The 19,335-nt window shown below is 48.1% G+C and overlaps 1 protein-coding gene across 3 annotated transcripts in view; it reads left to right on the top strand.

Moving 5' to 3' along the window:
• Positions 1–19,335, top strand: part of IGDCC3 (immunoglobulin superfamily DCC subclass member 3) — a 226,506-nt gene that overhangs the window by 111,961 nt on the left and 95,210 nt on the right. For all 3 annotated transcript variants that reach the window (XM_075896898.2, XM_075896899.2, XM_075896900.2), the window contains exons 3-4: positions 9,285–9,429; positions 13,555–13,685. In XM_075896898.2, coding sequence (XP_075753013.2) covers positions 9,285–9,429; positions 13,555–13,685 — 276 coding nt within the window. The remainder of the gene's footprint in view (positions 1–9,284; positions 9,430–13,554; positions 13,686–19,335) is intronic.

Below are 19,335 nucleotides of genomic sequence, written 5' to 3'. Positions count from 1 at the left end.
GCAAAGGGGCATCTGCTCCAGGGCCTGGTGATTCATAACAGCCGGGGGCTCCCCGCCATTGCTGCCGGTAATGCAGCAGTCCTGGGCCCTTTAAGTCACCATTGAAGTCCCGGGCAGCGTGCTCTGGGTGGTGCTGAGGGCTGGTGGTGAGGCAGTGTCGGAGGGACGGGGGGCTGGCCAGCTCTGGCCCCGCTCCTTCCACCAGAGCTCCCATCCTTTCGGGAGTGCAGCACCACCTCCCACCTCGCCCAGGGGTCCACACATCTGTCGGCCCCCCCTGTGGTGCAGTGTACTCGAGCAATGCCCAGCAAAAGTTTTAGGAAGAAGCAGTGAAGGTAATTTCTGCATTGAAAGTTCAAGTTGGACATAATGTAAATACCCCACATTGGGGAGTCTCCAGGACACAGAAACTAGAAAACTTCTTCTGTTATGAAGAATGCTCTTCCATAACGAACAATGGCTAGCGCCTTGGATTTCTAGCTTGTTTGAAATATGGGGGTCTGCTGCAGCGAGCCCCCTTCCTACTACTACGCCATATTGGCTCGGTACTGAGTTAGTAGGAACGGTGCTGCCTTACAGAATCGTCAGCCCTGCCTCTGGCAGCATCTGGGGCCCAGATGTGTTTGCCGGTGGGTGTTCCTCTCAGCCCTCTTCCTCCCTTGTGCGAGCGACAGGAAGGGCTTGGGGATAGGGGCTGAAGTGGGGGGCAGAGCAGAGGCAAGGCCTTGGAGTGAAGAGGCTGGGTGGAGTAGTGGGCGGGGCCTCAGGAGGAAGAGGCGGAGCACAGGCGTGGCCTTGGAGCAGAGGAGGGGATCCTCTGGGGCGTCTTTGGGGTTCACACATCCCACCGAATTGCGTAGAAGCTCATGAGATCACCCCGGTGGCTGCCTTCTTTGGGAGTGCTGCTCGTGCGGCTCCCAGGCCTTTCCAGCAACCCTTCCTCTGCTTGACTCTCTGTGCTCTGCATGAGGCACTGCAAAAAGGCCAGGAAGGCTCGTTAGAGAGAGTTCTGGGCCCAGTCGCTAGGGTGAAGCTCTGAGACATCTCAGGGTATAGTCGTGTTCTGGAGATAGGTACCAACAGAGTCTTTCTGGGCTCTCTAGGCCTAGGGTGGTTTTTTAAAGGACTTCCCGCAGCGTGGAAGATGCCACGTTTCCTGTAGACCTTCTCAGGATGATTGATGTTCACTGTAGCAGGATGGATTTGATTGAAATCATGATTTAGATCACTAGTCAGGAAGATGCAATTTAATCATGGTTTTCTACATAAACATGCATTCTAGTGAGGGAATGGTAGGGTGGATTTCAAATCAATGAAGGCCACACTCAGAGAGACCTCAAGACTTCTGGAATATGCTGCTCAAACAGTTTCACGTTTATCTCCAGACGTCTTCTCCTTGTCCAGATCTGTTCTGCCTCCAACAATCTTCTATTCGTTGAACTTTTTGCAACTTGGCACTTTGAGAGCAAGGTCGGGGATTAACTCTGTGTATACAAATTTGCAAGGGCACAGTTGGGTTGAGGCCAGTTATTTCTCCCCTCTCTATATTTATGTATTTTAAAATGTCTTTGCTGTTAAGAAGCATGTTATCTCTGGAGACGCAAACCCACAGTTTGAGAACTACAAAACTAAGTGTATCTTCTAGACTGAGCACTGAGTCCCATTGGGTAGATAGAAAGATTCACCTACATTGGAGGTGGGGAACCTCAGGTCCCTGACTGATTTTTCTGTGGGTCCGTGACCCCTAACCCAAAAATGTTCCCCACCCCGATGTAAATAATCTATATTAGCAGTCTCTTGAACCCCATAAGATTGAGTACACAATCCATGAACTATTGCAGGGGTAGGCAATATTTTTTTGCCGGGATCCACTGACAATTTTTTTGAAGTGGCCCTGGGCTGCTCCGGAAGGGGCAGGGCCTCAAACGGAAGGGGCGGGGCCAGGATGCTTCCGGGCTTCCTCACCCACAAACCGTGATTGGGCATGAGGGAGCCCTGTTGTCCCCTCCCCAGTTCTGCCTAGACACCCACACCCCTGGCAGTGGGAGGAAACTTCCTCTGCTACCTCACCCCCAAGCCAGTCAGAGCTTGGGGGCAGGAGAGTGCACAAAGTCTCCTCCTGCCCTGCCAGGAGCATGTGGCACTTAGAAGCACCACGTGCTCCTGGCAGGGTGGAGGAGTAATTAGCCTGAGGGCGAGGGAGCAGCAGGTCCTCTGTGGGCTGGATCAACCGGATCCAGCCTATGGAGGCCCTTTTGCCCACCCCCTCTTGCAACTCTTTTACAAACCTTGTCTTAAACATTCAGGCTGTGTCTAGACTGGCAAGTTTTTCCGCAAAATCAGATGATTTTGCGGAAAAACTTGCCAGCTGTCTACACTGGCCGCTTGAATTTCCGGAAAAGCACTGACGATCTCATGTAAAATCATCAGTGCTTTTCCGGAAATACTATGCTGCTCCCATTTGGGCAAAAGTCTTTTTCCGAAAGACTTTTGCGCGAAGGGCCAGTGTAGACAGCACAGTACTGTGTTCCGCAAAAAAGCCCCGATCGCGAAAGTGGCGATCGGGGCTTTTTTGCGGAAAACCGCGTCTAGATTGGCCACGGACACTTTTCCGCAAAAAGTGCTTTTGCGGAAAAGCATCCTGCCAATCTAGACGTTCTTTTCCGAAAATGCTTTTAACGGAAAACTTTTCCATTAAAAGCATTTTCGGAAATTCATGCCAGTGTAGCCTACGTGAATTAGAATTTATAATCCCTCTTCTGTGATGAGATATCTTTGAGTTTATGATGTATGTTAATTAAAATTATCTTTACATTGTTTTTTTCCCCCTGAAAAACACTTGATCAAAAAAAATCCAATTGAGATAAAAAATCAGACTTTTTGCATTTTTTTTAAATAATTGATTTTTATCCGCCCTGCATAAGGCCCCATAGCTACAGGCCTTTTAAACCATCACATCAACATTGAGGGGGCCTTGCCTATACTAATACTCCCATTGTTGCTACCGCAGATGGAGCTGAGCCAGTGGAGAGTTTTAAGCAGGAAAAGCCCCCTTAATGACAGGTTAACGAAACCAGCCAGCCATCTCTATTCACCCACTGTTACTCAGATGCTGCAGCGGATGGTTGTGGATTAGGTTAAATAACCTTGGTAGATGGACTAGATAATGTTTCCTTGTCTAGGAGCCTATGAGTGCAAGTGACTATTATAGGTCCATGCAGTTATTTTAAAAATCATTATGTAAATGTGCATGCAGATTAGATGCAGCCCTCGGGCTCATGGCAAGTGGCTGATGCTGCCCTTGGAGTCGAGAAGGCGCAAGGCAGCCCTGCTCCTAGCTTAGGGTTATACCATTAAGCCTCCCTGATAACGGGGAACCCGAGCGTTTCCTGCAAAAAGGCAAGCGAGTCAGAGCAGCTCGTGCTCAAGCAGTGAGAGTTTGGAGCGCAGTCAGGTGAGAAGTACATGGGATTGTACGTGCAACCACACAGATTTATCTCCCTTGCCGGGCGTCCCATAACGCAGTCAGCTCCCCGCCCCTTTCTGCTTGGCACTCTGCGGTGATTGATTTCCAGGTTGGGAACCACGTCCAGGTGCTTGCTTGCGGTTAACTGCTGTGGCAGTGTCCACGAGCTCCAGCAAAGCTCTTTGTCTTTGTAAGTGTAAATAAAATTTCAAAACTGCTCTCAAAAATAGCATTCATGTTTAACGCGGATTCTGAAAACCGGCTGCCTTGGCCAGGGTCATGGGGTTTCCTAGGCCTTTACCATAAAACAGTGCTTCAGAGCCACATTACAGGGTCACTGAAGAGTAATATTTTACTTACCATCCTCGTAAATGAATTATGTATAACCTCACATGTTTTATTCATGATCAATATGAATACCGGTGTCTTTAAGAGTAGAGGTTATCTCTGCAGTTTTACCTATGAGAGAGATTATTGAAATAAAGGAATGGAAATGTGTTCCTTACCCAGGGCTATTTTCATTCACATTCTGCGCCTCAAATTAACCCCTTCCACTACTGTTACATTTCTATATTGGCTATTGCTAGAGAACAGCATGTTCATTTTTCCTGCCTGTACTTTCTGCATGCTTACAGTGAGTCGTTAGGCACGGCAGCTGCATTGCTGGCCTTTCTGTTTTCTTATTTAACTTCATACCGTTCCGGTGAGTTCATGGCCAGTGTGCTCACAGACTGTCCACAGGGAGTTGGTTACCTACAGGTTGAACCTCTCTAGTCTGGCACCTGACTGGTACCGAACCACAGAATTTGCCGAACCATGGAAAGTCAATAAAACCAACACTTGCACTGCTTACTGGGCTCTCATAAATCATTTAGGAGGAAGTTAGAGCGAAGTAACAACACAGAACATTGAGAGCCAGGACTGGTGGCTATAAACAGACTTTATGGGACTGCAGGAAACTTGGCCACACCCGTGATAAGGGGCCATCTGGCTAACTCAAATCATGTGGGACCATGGATGTTGCCGGACTAGAGAGGTTCAACCTTTATCAAGACTGTACTCACTTTTGGAGACAGAGCATGTCTTTTCACTATGTTTATACAGAACCTTACACTATGGATTCCTAATCCTCGAGTAGGGGCGAGCATTATGCAAGTAATTCATGCTTCATCATAAATTTATTGGGCATTCTGTATTCATTCCCTTCATGCTGGAGCTTGATTTCCTTCCATTTCATTGTATCTGATGAGAGCGCTATTTATGGAACTATAGATCAGTTTAACGGTATGAAAATCAGTAAGTCGCTAATTTTATGGGGTAAAAAATGGGACATGATCCAGCTCCCACAGATTTGGATCAAGGCCTTCACGAGGTGCATCTGTTGGGGCAAGCCCAGAGAATCTGTTGAGGATTGAACAGAAATCTGCATTGGGTAGACACACAATAAATTACCTCATCCTGGCCCTGTGCTAACAACCACTGAAATGGAAAGTGTCTCAGTCATTCCAGTGGACGTTGGACCAGGTCTCCTTCTGGAGCCCTTCCCTCTGTTGATGAGCTCTGGCTGACCTCAGTGGTCCCGTGTGCAGTCAATGGAATAGCTTGTGCAGGTGCTTGTCAGGGTAGTTCTGGGGCCCACAATCAGGCAGGTGGCCCCTTTGAGAAAAAGGGATAAGGGATCATTTAAACATTAAATCAGAAAACAGGTTTCGTCAGTTTTATTGGTGGCGTCAGAACCAGTGTTCCCGCTAAGATGTTCATCCATGTGTGGAAAACATTTTGTGATGTGCACCACGGCATGTGCATTTGTGCACCACCTATAGAAACACAGGCTGCCAGCTATGGGAGGCGGTGAGCGTTCTGATCATCAACTGGGTGACATTTGAATCGCTTTTGGGCAGCTGCCCAAGAGCTCAGTTTACAGGGACCACTGGTCAGGTCCCACCTCCTCCCCAGAAATATTCCCTGTAGAGAAGACAGAAAAAATGTTTCAGTAGGTGTGTGTGTGTCGTTTCCAGGTTAACATGTTTTCCATTAGATTTCCCATCGATTAGGCGGGCTGTAATCCAGTCGTGCAATATTCGTCGTGTTTCTGAGGGTTCCGGGCGGGCTGGGTGTTGCAGCTGCCTACACAAGGCCGTATGGCAAGGGTAATTCACAAGCAGTGGAAACAAAATGGATATTAATGAAATACTTAGAACCAAAGAGCAGCATCCAGGAGAAACCTTCCCACTCCTCACACCGTCCCGTGCTGGGGCTTTTCTACCAAGTGCTGTGCAGGCGGCTTAACAGATCTTTATGTAGGGAGTTGAGACTAGTGCTTTGGGAAGCAGAGTGGGTTAATGTAGCACATGTTTAATGGATTGTGATTAGCAGCCTTCCATCTGCCCAAGCCCAATTGGAATCAGCAAAGGAGTGATGGAGCAGATTCCTGATGCATTTGTAGCTTGTCCCTTAGCAGGTGCACATTGATTACCCTTAACACACGTAAAAGGATGTGGGCTTTTCTGTGAGGGGGAAAGGGATGGGAAAGCAGAGCTAACGGGTAGGTGATGTTCTTGGGGGTTGTATAATGTGGTAATTTAGAATCATAGACTCATAGGATTGGAAGAGATCTCAGGAGGTCATCAAGTCCAACCCCCCGTCCAAAGCAGGACTAATCCCAACTCAATCTTCCCAGCCAGGGCTTGGTCAAGCCGGGACTTGAAAACCTCAAGTGATGAAGATTCCCTCTCTAGGGAACCCATCCCAGTGTTTCCCCCCCTCCCTCCCCACACACAGTAAAATAGTTTTTCCTAATATCCAATCTAGACCTTCCCCACTACAACTTGAGACCATTGCTGCTCATTCTGCCATCCGTCACTACTGAGAACAGCCTCTCTCCATCCTCTTTGGAACCCCCCTCCAGGTAGTTGAAGGCTCCTATCACCCCCCACCGCCTCACTCTTCTGTAGACTAAACAAGCCCACATCCCTCAGCCTCTCTTCATAGACCATGTGCTTGAGCCCCATGATCATTTTTATTGCCCTCCGCTGGACCCTGTCCAATGCATCCACATCCAACGGGGGGCCCAGAATTGGACGCACTACTCCAGATGTGGCCTCACCAGAGCCGAATAAAGGGGAATAATCACTCCCCTAGATCTGCTGGCAATGCTCCTCCTAATGCATCCCAATATGCTGTTGGACATATACACAGGGCTCCTCCCGTGTATATGGTACTAAAACTGAATCATGGGCTAAATAGAGGCTCTGGGGCATTTATTAGCCCATGACATGTTATGCTTATTACAGAGTCAGCATCTTCCAGTTAATTAATAGTAGTAATTACTGCATTCTGATTATTATTATTTATATATCGCTACCAGCGTGCCAGGCACTTTACACACACAAGATTATTATTTATTGCACTGCGAAGGATACTCTTTCTGCTCCTTCCTTGCTGCTGGGAACATTATCCCTTACAGCCAGCAGGTCGAAATGAGAAGCCAAGGTGACCCTGAGGGCACTAATCCTGCAAAGCCCTGAGCAGGGGCGGATGAGAGTGCCGGGGGCCCAGGGCAGTGCCGCGGGGCCCCGGGCAGCAAAATTTCGCGGGGGCCCCCCCTTTGACACAGCGCATGCGCCGTGGTGCCAAGGCGCATGCGCGGGGCCTCGGGAAGCGCGGGGCCCAGGGCAGCCGCCCCGCTCGCCCTGCCCTAAATCCGCCGCTGGCCTTGAGCATTTTGTGGCAATTGCTACAGGCCTATGGGTTGAAGAGGATGCGTGTTGGAGATTCTCACCACCACGCAGGCATGGGGGAAGAGTCACCGAAAGTGTCCCTGAGGACGGCAGCTCCTTTTTATTGATTGCCTAGCAAAGCTCAGACTTGAAGCCGTTGGCCTGGTGACATGGTGACTGTAATGCTAGTGGCTGATCACCAAGGCAGCCCCATCCATGGTCCCAAAGGCAGGAGCGCTTCTCTGCACCATACTGCAGCGCCTTCGACCAGTGTTTATCAAACTTTTTTTATAAAGTACCCCCTTTTAAATATATATATATATACCACCAGTACCTACAGTTTTCAGACACACAATTTTTTTTTCTACCATGGCAACACATTTGTTTAAACAGCTTAATTGTAGCCAGGCAGGCGATGAAATTTTTGGGTGTAAAAAGTACAAAAATAATAAAGCGCTGTAAAACTTAAAACAAAAATTCGGTTTTCTCCAAATTTCGGTTGTGTTGACGTCCCTCCCTGAGTTCTCTCAATTACCTCTGTGGGTACTCGTACCACTGGCTGAAAAACACTGCTTTTGACCCTTCCTCTCCCGACTCCCAATCAAGACTCCCCTCTGTGTTTTACGGCGAGCCCAGTGCATGCTGGAGCAGGAGGCATGGGCGTTAGGAAATGCTGGGTGAATTCTACTGGGCTGGCTCACGCTCCTAGTGCCGAACACAGCTATTAAGGTCCGGGGACTTGAGTTGGGCAGCTTAGAATTTGTCCTGTTCTCTGCGTATTCACTGGGTCGCCCGTTCTCTGTACTGACTAGGTTGTCACCTGTGCAATACTGAGCTGGCGCTTTGGCTGCTATTAGGGCGATGGGGGGAAATGGACGTTAAAACTGGTTTTGGGATCATGTCTGGTGCTGGACAGTGTTTGCCAACTCTTCTCGCTGTCAGGCTGAGCCTTTCACAGGAACAGCCCTGACTTTATTGAGGCTGTTATCTTCTGGATAGCGGAACCTTGCAACGAGAGAAGACTGGCTGGAGTGTGTTTCGAGCGGAAAATCACCTGCCATAAAACACGCGGCTGGCCTGGACTTTGCACGCTTTCTATGGGGAGATGAAAATAAAGTTCATGGGGAAGTGAAGTCAAACACCCAGACAGGATGTTGGCGGGGGAGATGGTGGCAGGGAATTGACAGTCTAGGGGTGAAAAGCGCAGAGATAAGGCCCTTTCTGCTGGATGGCAGCGTCTCAAGCCCATTGAGACTGATGACAAAGACAGTCGATGGGCGATCCTGCGGTGGCAGAGCATCCCGCTGACCCCTGCTGTGATGGTGGGATTGCTCGGCCCGATTGTGGAGCACACAACTCCTGGAATCACAAGCTTCCCGGCCTGCTTTCTATGCCAAGCTGCAGCTTTTCCCGTGCCAATGTAACCCGCACACTGACTGGGTGCAGTGCACTGTCCCCCGTGGCGACACAGCATCCTAAACTTGAAATAAGATACTCCATTTGTGCTACGCAAATTGCGTATCTTATATCGGTGCTATTTCGAAATAGCTTTTTTTGAAATTTGGCACGTCTACGCAGCCCCAAATTTTGAAATAACGTGTATTTCGAGGCATCAAGGGCTAAGGGATGCTCAAATAGTGTGCCCGTTAATTAAAAAAATATTTCAAAATAACGGGCTGCTTGTTAAGACGCAGGGGTAGCAATTTTGGGATACCTCTCAAAATAGCCGCACAGTGTAGATGCACCCTTAGACCCCTTATAAAGAGACCAATGAATCTGCGCTATAGCCTTAGCTGAGATCCAGCTGGCTTTTAGCTCAAGCCGGAGAGGCTCACGCACTGAGATCCCAGGTTCGATTCCGCCTGTTGGTGCTACACAAGCGTCTAGTGTCTAAATAGGTGACTGGTGTTTCTTCATGTGGGTCCACATTCAGATCAGGTCTAACCCGTGACAGTGTTGTTTGCTGGTTTCAGGCAGGAGGAGTAGTGGCTGTTCATGCCAGGGTGGGTCATTGTGACCCTTCCTGGCAGTGCACATGCTCCGCACTGAGCTGCTGGGATCTCACTCCATGCCTTTGTTTCTCTTCCTCCTTCCTCCAGCTATGTCCGACTTCCACATTCACCCTCAGAACGCCGTGGTGGAAGAAGGCGGCGTCGCAAGGTTCCAGTGCCAGATCCATGGCTTGCCAGAGCCTGTCATCTTGTGGCAAAAGAATCAGGTCCCCATCAACACGGATAACGAGAGGTAAGAGGCGCGTAGGGACCTCAGTTCCCCTCCAGCCCGCTGCTGGAAATAGCAGGCCAAAGGCTGTCTTGCTGGTCCAGGGAGCTGCTGCATGCCAGACCAGGGTTCACCTGAGAGAAGGCTCTTCCTTGTGTTTAAATAGACGCACGACCTCCTCCATCTTTCTCATGAAACAGTTTGTATGCGGGAGGGGGAGGGGTGCCGAGCAGTGTTTCTTGTAAGCTGAGCTCTTCGTCAGCTGCCCAAAAGAGATTCAAAGGCCACCCAGTTGATTACCAGCGTGCCCCCAGCTGGCAGCAGGTTTCTATGAGCGGTACGCATCTGCACATGCCTTGGTGCACATCACACAATTATTCCGCACATGGATGAAAACACGTAGAGGGAAGCTGCAAGCCATTGAAACAAATGGCAAAGCCTGTGCAAGGAGTGCTCCACCTCCCCCAGCACCCCTCGTTCCAGCACCTGTGCACCTGGCTAGGAGATGTCCCGAACTAATGCATCCTTACACCATCCCGGGGGATGGGAGCAGGCTGCCCAGGCAACTCTGTGGTGATAGCCTTGATCCCTTTCTGCCGGGGCCTCTCCTGAGCGGTAGCTGGGGAAGTCGTTGTCCACGTTTTGGCTTAGACCAGACAGGGTTTTTTAATCTGATTCCCCTGCACAACATGTGCCTGCTGCAGGTTGACTCTCCTATGCTAGCAGCTCCGCATAAGGGCCGGTCGGCGGAAGTTAGCGCTCGCCAGCACGGACAGCGCGTTGTACAATAAGCTCCTTTGATGCGCGGTCGGCTTAACACACAATCTAATCACTAGCCTGGCCTTCCCAAGGAGCTACAGTGTAACAGCTCCACCTTGGCGAAGAGACCAGTGGAAAGGTGCCAATGCAAGGCCTTTTTAGCTCTTTCCCATTCAGTCCTCCTTAAAAAAAACAACAAAATTGCTTCCCCCTTCTTACCACCCCCCTTCCCGCTTGAAAACATGAATGGCATGTCCTTGCTTCCTTTGTGTGACAGCCCTTTGCTTAGGAAGTGCCGCTAAGCCTGTTTTGATCTTCTGAGTGCCGGCCTGGAGTGAGGGGACAGGTGGCAGGCCACCCCCGTCCCGGTCCCGGGGAAGAGTTTCAGCACGTAACAGGAAATGCACGATGGGCTGGCTCCAGTCTGTGATGATCACAGCTGCAGCCAGAGATCCCCACCGCAAAGCTTCCCAGCACCGGCCCTTCCCGGCACACCTTGAGGGCTGCACGCTAGGGAGAGATGAAACCTGGAAGCTGTAAATATTTTTTTCCGGAAGGGCCCCTGTTTTTTCAAATGTCAGCTAAGCCCGAGAATGTGGCTGAATTCTCTTGGAGCTAAAACAAAGCACACATGAACCAGAACAATGCTTGGCCTTTCCAGCTCTCCTGTGAACTTAGGGAAGCACCCAAGAGACCAGCCGCAGAGTATAAAATGGCAACAGTTTGATTTTCCTGGTTTTACCCTTCTTTTAGCCTGCTGGCATTATGTCTACACTTCAATAAAAGACCCTGGGCATGGCCATGCTTGGCCTGGGTCAGCTGACTCGGCTCACAGGCAATGTTCCCTCTAAGAGTTTCCATTCATGCGCGGAATAAATTAGGCACGTGTGGATGTGCACCACTAATAGAACCACACACTGCTGGCTATGGGACGCTTTGGGTGCTCTGCTAATCAACTAGGCAGCAATTAAATCTCTCCTGGGTGGCTGCCCAGGCACTCAGCTTACAGGCAACGGTGCTCAGAGTGTGTGGGCTCCGCGGCTATAAAATTGCAGTGGCCACATCCCCCAACGGCGAACACTGACCATGAGCCTGGTAGTGATTTGAGTGAGACCCCCCCACACACGTTTATTTAGCTGAAGCTCGAAAGGAACAGCCACTCTATCCAGCGTGCTCTGATAGCCAAATCTATGTGCCCAACCTGCTGTCTACTTTGCTTGTGAGAAGGAGGAATAGTTGAATGCCTACCAAAGAGATCTTCCGAAAAAATGTCTTCTGAAAGAGAGCGTCCACACTGCCAAAGTGCATTGTAAAAGCGATCTGCTTTTTTGGCAGATAGCGTCCACACTGAATGGACGTTCTCTTGCGTGTAAGTTGTGATTACTATGGGTGGAGTGGTCACTAGGGCACCTGTTTCCCTCTTTCCTCCTCTTTCGAAAGAACTACCTCTTCCGCATCCACACGCACCTTTTTCCGAAAGAGCTCTTTTGGAAAAAGACTTCTTCCTTGTAGAATGAGGATTACCAACACCGGAAAACCCCCGCTGTTCTTTCAATTTTCGTGCGGAAGAACGCAATTGCAGTGTGGATGTAATTGACGTTTTTTCAGAAAAACGGCCATTTTTTCTGAAAAAACTGTAGTGTAGACATACCCTAAGTTAGCATCCTTCTACTTGTGGTTGGCATCCTGATTTTGAACAGATCCTGCTTCTTTTAGAGTGAAGGTTTTTCACATCAGCATAGTAGATAAATCCTGACATTTGCAGTCTCTGGCACCAGTGAGATTTGCGGCAGAGGGTTTGCTTCCTTCGGAGCTAAGTTGTAATTCTGCATTCGCCGGGGTAGGTGCAATTCGGTGTATAAATTGTACATACATTTGTATGCTGAGTGATCCACGTTCAGGCTTTGAAGACAGCATAATCGCTTTGGAATTGAAGCTTCTAATGCGTTGGGCAGATTGTTAACAAAAATGAAGGCTTCTGGCGGTGTAATTCATCCAAAATAAAGGACATTTCAAAGTCCCAGCGAGATTGCAATCAACTTCAGTGCATTCAAAACTGATTGCTGTCACGCCGTCTCAGACACTTCAGCCCCGCTCTTGGAACCCTTAGTGAGAGCCGGTGAGAGACACTTAACCATAGGAGGATCTAGAAAAGATCGTCTCGGTCTACCAGGCAGAAATAATCATTAACTCATCAAACTGTAATGACCTACTACCAGCTACCTTAATGACAGGGTTGTTTAAAAAAAACCGCCAGACAACCTATAATAAACATATAGCTTTGAAACCCACGTACACACGTGTTTAAGGTGCCACAGAACTGAGTCATGACATCCAGGACATTCAGACTTTCCAAAGCCTACAAACGCTGTGTGTAACTCAGCCTGTTGCAATATAGCAGTACCGCATGCAAGGCGGCGTGTCATGGAGAGACTTCTGCATCCCTTTGAGTTAAAGAGAGAAGAGTATTTCTGCTTTAACGTTGCATTCCCTGGCTTTTCTTGGTTTGTCAGCTCATTCATGCTTTTCAAACTAGGTTGTTTTAGGCAGTTTGTTTAATTGTGCTATTGACATATGGTGGGAGACAGTTCAAGGTTCTTTCACACCTATATCATGAGGATCCAGGAAGTTAAATTGTTTTCTTGGCAGCATCCATGGCGATAGACACCTGGTGGAGGTTCTGGTGTGATTTGCCAGTGAATGTGGTCAACAGCCCAGCATGTTACAGATCCAGAGATCAGGCTAGGGGGTAGACAGAAGTTACCATTTATATAGCCTGGTGCAGCTCCATAAAGCCAAACGGACCCCTCTTGCACCAGCCCCAACCTGTTGAATGTCATATGCACTTCCCTTACGGGTGAGTTTTACTATATTAAAGACACTTTGGAAGGGAGAATATCCTCCCCTTGGAAGAGACAAAGTTTGTGCATTATGAGATCAGAGATTAACATTGAGAATCCTTTGGTCTGGCTGAGCTTGCTTGGTGCTGTACCAGGTTGTAGAGCATCCTTATGAACCTCGAAACCCTGGGGCTGAGGATGTGCAAATAAGGCTCCAATTGGCTTACGGTTGAGCAGTGTTTCCCAACTGGGTTCCGCGAATCAAAAGTAAGGGTTCTGCAAGAACTTGGCACTCCCCTGCCCCCTGTTAAAGTGACAGAGCCTTTTTATGGCAGGACTCGGGTTTTGTTTTGTTTTTTTCTTGACAAATTGCGGCGGGACTTGGCCAATTTTACCCTGGCAATGCTAGGAGTTCCTTGACATTCTTTCAAGCTGAAAAGGGGTCCATGGCCAAATAAAATTGGGAAACACGGTGGTAGAGTAACTTAATGTGGGAGGTCCCGTTCTCCATTCTGCAACTGTTTCTATGTCTCCCTTTCATGTCCTCTAGGTACACGCTGCTTCCCAAGGGAGTCTTGCAGATTACTGGACTCAGAGCAGAAGACAGTGGAATTTTTCACTGTGTTGCTACCAACATTGCGAATGTGAAATTCAGTCGGGAGGCCAGACTCACGGTGTCAGGTTAGTAACAGTGAACACGATCCAGATGGTCTTTCGCTCTTTCTCCGTCTGCACATCTGTCATGGGGCGGGACTCACTGCTGCTGCGCCTCCTGCTGGTTGCAACAAGGAATTAGTTCTGGCGTCAGCATGGTGCCTCCTTGTGGCTGGTGTCTCTCCTGTCCTCACTCCATGCTTGCGTTCTGGACCCACGTCCTTATATAACAGGGCTGCCCCAGAAAGCTGACTCTGATAGGTTCCTTAAAAGCTCCTCCTTGATTGGCCAGGGTTCTGTGTAGGCTCTCTCCAGCCTGCTTTCACTCTGTCGTGGCCAGTATAGGGCAGTCGCCCCACCACACCATACTTCTGGACCAGCTCAGTTAACAGAACTTTAGTGATCATAGAATTGAAAAGCTTCCTTCTGTCCATTCATTGTTCTGTTTGTTGTTAGTTGGTGCGAGATTTGCCCATTTGATAGCTAATAAACCTGTCTCTTTGGCTTTTAATTAATGTCAATTATTGGGCAGGAAGGAAGAGGATAACATGAATTATAGAAGGGAGGAAAGGGAGAATCAGTTATAGCTGCTTTACATTAAATAAGTTCTGTCTCAGAATGTGAAAGATTCTCCATTTTCTTACAAACTTAGCCTACTCTAGAAGTAACTGCCACACAGGGTGTTATCAATTATTTATCCAGTCAGGGAAATACATTCTAGTGCTGCAATACATCCAAGTGCTGACCGTAAAAAAAAAAGAAAAAAAAAAGAAGCAAACTATACTCAGAGTGTTAAGTTGAGGTTTTATTTTATTTTACCCATCTGAAGTGAAATCCAGTCCTACTGAAGTTGCTGGGACCACGTTTTCTCCCCTGCTAGTAGGGGAAACTGGATGGGAAAATATAGCAGCATATGAACTGTTTTCCAAAAAGTTTCCTGTGTTGGCGTGCATGCTGTTGTTTGCCAACCAGGTTATGATACATGACTGCTTCCCTTCACAAATGGAGTATGCACAAGATTTGCATGCACAAATGTCGTCATTTTGTGAGAGTGCAGGAAGATGAAGCCTGCAGGTGATTTCCATGCATACAGCAAAGAATGGATTGAATTGCCTTGAAAATATGGCCCACAATGTTTCCATAGCATCATTAGATTCCAGCTTGTCTGTAGTGTTCTGATAGTTTATTAGACTGCCCTTTTAGCACACTTGTAACTGTCTACACCAGTGTTTCTCAGTCAGTACGAGTTCCCTTAGGGATACTCTAGAGATGTCTGCGGGGGGGGGTTCGTCAACACAACTGAAATTTGGAGAAAACAATTTTTGTTTTAAGTTTTACAGCACTTTATTATTTTTGTACTTTTTATACCCAAAAATTTCATCACCCACCCAGCTACGATTAAGTTGTTTAAACAAATGTGTTGCAATGGTAGAAAAAAAAAATTTGTGTGTCAGAAAACTGAAGGTACTGGGGGTACTTATAATTTATTTATTTTTTATAAAAGGGGGGTACGTTATAAAAAAGGTTGAGAAACACTGGTCTAGAACTATGTCGAACAGTTGGCTCATCAACAATTTCTGCCATGCCAGTCATCTTAACATCAATTGAGTAGCCTACGAGTTGGCTTTTCAGCCATTGCTGTTGGGTTGCTCCTGTAATTGAAAGCACTGGTAGCTTACAAAACCCATTTCAATGTTTTCAATCACCTTTCCTTGTGTGATGAAAAGGAAAGTAAATATGAAGTCAAATCCTGCCTCCATAGCTAAGCAAGCAGTCAACGGTAGATGATAATTTAGTGTCTTCTCCTGCACAAAATTCTTTCTGTTCTCAGCTTTGTTTTAGAAGACACAGGTGGCTTGCTCCTTGGTGATTTCAAACATCAGTTTCTTAATGTCTGTTGGTTGCATACTTCCTAAAAGGCCACTTATGGGCAAAAACTCCCACCGCCTGGATTTCTTCTCTGAGATATAGACACCTAATTTACATGTAAATTTCAGATAAGGATTAGACTGCAGAACGAATGGTAATCTGGGAGCCTATTTTAAAAAAAAAATGTTTGTCAAATTGTGCGTGGAAAATAGGTGTTCCACAGAGATAATCACGCATGTCAGTGGCCAGTCAGACACACAACTCCGGCTGGAATTTAATCAACCGTTTTTGTGACGATACCCAAGCAGGAATAGAATCCAGTTTCCTTGTCGTACGTGTGGGGGCCTATAGTGCTGACAGGCAAAATAAGATGTAAAAATGTACAACAGGCAAGCAAGCAAGCTGATCTGCCATTGATTATACCGAAGCAGTAGATCCACTAAGCAGGAAGGCGCAATGTGGACATAGTATAGAACAGCACACCGAACAAACAGATGATGGGATTTTTATAGCTTCGCATGTCCCTTAGTGTGACAGAGTGAGGCAGGATTTTTAGCCTGAGAAGACAAGCACCACATCTCATTATGAGTGTTCATGATCCTGTTGTCTCACACGGCTCTGCATACTGAGACCCTGGACTTGCAGGGCTAGAGGTGTGTCACCAAGCCGGCTGTAATCCTCGCACGTGGCCCTGTGGCCAGAGATGCTGTTGAGCTGGGCTTTTTCTTTCCTGAGTGCAAGTTTGTCTTTCGGCCACAAAAAAACAGCCATTGGGAAGTAGGAAGTGGCTGGGGCAGTGAGATGGTGTATATCAAATCTGAGGGGAGAAGAAAACAGCTGAATTGGTTCTGAAAGGCCTGGCAGAGTTGGAGGCCAGTTCTGTATCTGTTTGCTTGATGTATGTGAGCAGTAGCTGCAAGGAAGGGGAAATGAACAATAAATTACCAGCAGGCTGAAGTTCTGTTTAACAATTTACTGCTCTGAGTTATTATTTCACTCAGGGCATAAAGTGCTAGCTGCTCTCCTCTGGCCGCCTCTCACGTTGAATGAGTATTCTCCTGGTTTCCTTGCTGTGCAGCGTTTGTGGTGTGGGCTTTCCTTAAAGAAACAAATCCCATGATGCTTTTGCCATGCTCTGCCTTGCCTCAGTACACACAAGAACATCAGAACGGCCACACCGGGTCAGACCAAAGGTCCATCTAGCCCAGTGCCCCGTCGTCCAACAGTGGCCAATGCCAGGTGCCCCAGAGGGAGTGAACAGAACAGAGAACCGTGATGCTGTTCCACATCAGAGTTGCACTGCTACCGTAGAACACAAAATCACCTCGCAAGCCTTTGCATCTGCTTGCCCTGGGATGTGATGGTGGCGGGCAGATAAGAATTACTCCTATTCGTGTTCTGCTCGTTGCTTCCATTGCCGGGGCTATGAACTGACAGCCTTTGTGACCCTGCAAAGAAATGGACCCAGGCCAGTTCCTTCTTGGAGCTTTGGAAGTTGGTTTCAGGACCCAGAGTTTGCCAGTAGAGAGAGAAGATGAAGCTGGCTTTTGACCAGCGCTGGAGCACCCAAATGGGGTGGACTGTCCTTTGTTCTCACGGGGATGCTGGCAAAAGAGAGACCCCTGAGGGACCAGATCACTGGTTCAAGAAGATTCATTCTTTACGACTGTTTCCTGGGAGCGTGGTGGCACCTGCGTAGAACCACTTGAGATGAACCCCAAATGGATCTTTCAGAAGAGTTTGGACAACTTTTTAATCCGTTCTGTTTCCTTTTTGGTGGCTTCCCCTGCCTTACCATTTCTGGTGCTGGACCCAACAGTAGGGATCTTGGGAAAACGGGGTATTTCAACCTTGTCTGGAAGTGAGACGTTATCAGCAATCTTGTGAGAGAACCTGTTCTTGTGAGATCTCCAACCCAGGCCTGCAAATCCAAGAGTTCTGCATGGTTTGGATAAGGAACAATGATGTTTTTGAATTGGTCTTGGAGTTAAAACACAGCACAGCGGGGAGGAGGACAACTGTGTTCCTAGCTCAGCTTGGGAGTGAACTGGGACCTAGATTTAAAAAATTGGGGGCTGAACGTTAGATTCCTAAAGTAGTGTGTAGGCATTGTGGAGAGCATCCGCTAACTTCAGTGAGACATGCTGCATGTTTCTAGTGCTTTTGCAAACCAGGACTTTTTATTTCAGAGCCTAAGAAGGGATGGAGGGGTGTGATTTTCAATGCTCTTACTCAGCGCTTTGCATCAACAGATCACAAAGCGCTTTACAAAGAAGAGCAAAATCTTTATCCCTATTTGAAAGGGGAAGAAATTGAGGCACTGGGAGGAAAATGACTTGCTCAAGATCACCCAGAAAAGCAGGAATAGAACCATGGCCTCCTGAGTCCCATGCCAGAGCACTAGCCACTAGGACACACTGCCTTCCCTCCACCTAGACAAGTCAGTGATAAGCTTCTAGTCATTTCAGTGGGAGCTGAGTAAGGGCAAGGCCAGGTGCTTCTGAAAAGTTCACCCCAGGAGCTGAGCCCCGGCACTGGATGCTGCTGTGATGCTGCGGAGATTGTTTGGGAGGTGTTGAGATCCTTGGATAGAAAGTCTTGTTTTTCAAAATTTCCAAAGTTCACCCGTTGTTAACGGCCACAAATTGCTCTGGTTTGTTTCAGAGATGAGTATTGCAGTGTAGGGCAGGGATGGGCAATAATTTTCGAAGGGGGGGGGGCACTTCAAACATTTTTTTAAGTGGTTGCGGGCTGCCCAGAAGGGGCGGGACCTTGCGTGGAAGGTGCGGGGCCTTTAAATAGCAGAAGTGAAAAGGACTCATGCCTCCCCTGCAGCTCCTAGACATTGTATTGTGGGGGTGGGAACTGTGACCCCTTTCAACTCCTGCTATTTTAAAGGGCTCACTGCTCCCGGCCTCGCTGCTAGCTCATTGCTTGGGAGCCGGGGACGTTCGAGCCCTTTCAAGTGCTTCTATTTCAAGGGCTCATGCCTTCCTCGCGTCTGTTGCCTGACAGGCGTGAGCCCTTTAAATAGAAGGCATTGAAAGGGCTTGTGCGTCCGGGCTCCCAGGCAACGCATTAGGGGGCGGAGCCAGAACTGCCACATGGGCCGGATAAAAGCGCTAGGTGGACCGGATTTGGCCCACTCAAGGCTCTTGCCCACCTCTGCTGTAGGGTGAACGGTACGTAGTAAGAAGCCAACTTTTAACCTCCCCCCAAACATATGCAAGTGATTTTTCTTGGCACTTACCTCTTCACAAATAACCCAACCTAGATACCACCCACAGTAGGGCAGCCATATGTAGGATTAACAAATGAGCACCACTGTCACGTCCCTTGACTTCAGCCCCAGCGGCAGTGTGAAAGGAAGAAGCTAAAAGGCAGGGGAGGAAATGAAATCTAATAGGAAAGCCCTTGCACCGGATGTTCAAGGCTGTGTTTCGGCTTGAATGATATTTGCATCCGTAAGATGATCCATGTACAAGAGCCAGTAATGGAGAGACCTTAAAGCAGAATAGCACAATACTCGACAGTAGGAGCAAATCAGACCCAAATGAACCTGGGCTGACTTAATCAAACCCTGCTTTACCTTGTCCTTCCCCTGCTGTTGCCCTCCAACGCCTAAGGATAGAAGCGGATGGAAATATTACTCCATGCAGGTGTACAGAATAGTCTTGCCACCGGCAATGGATTATTGAAATTCCTTCAATTCTGCTTGACCTCGGCATTCATGGAGTATAACCGGGGTCTCACCGTTTGGATTATGGTCACTCTAAAAAGCACCCGTCAAGCCATGACATTAAGCATG

Source organism: Pelodiscus sinensis, chromosome 14 (assembly GCF_052426305.1).
Source record: "Pelodiscus sinensis isolate ZL-2025 chromosome 14, ASM5242630v1, whole genome shotgun sequence".
Taxonomy (NCBI): domain Eukaryota; kingdom Metazoa; phylum Chordata; order Testudines; family Trionychidae; genus Pelodiscus; species Pelodiscus sinensis.
Note: the sequence above shows the minus strand (reverse complement) of the source record. Positions and strands in the feature narration are given on the sequence as shown.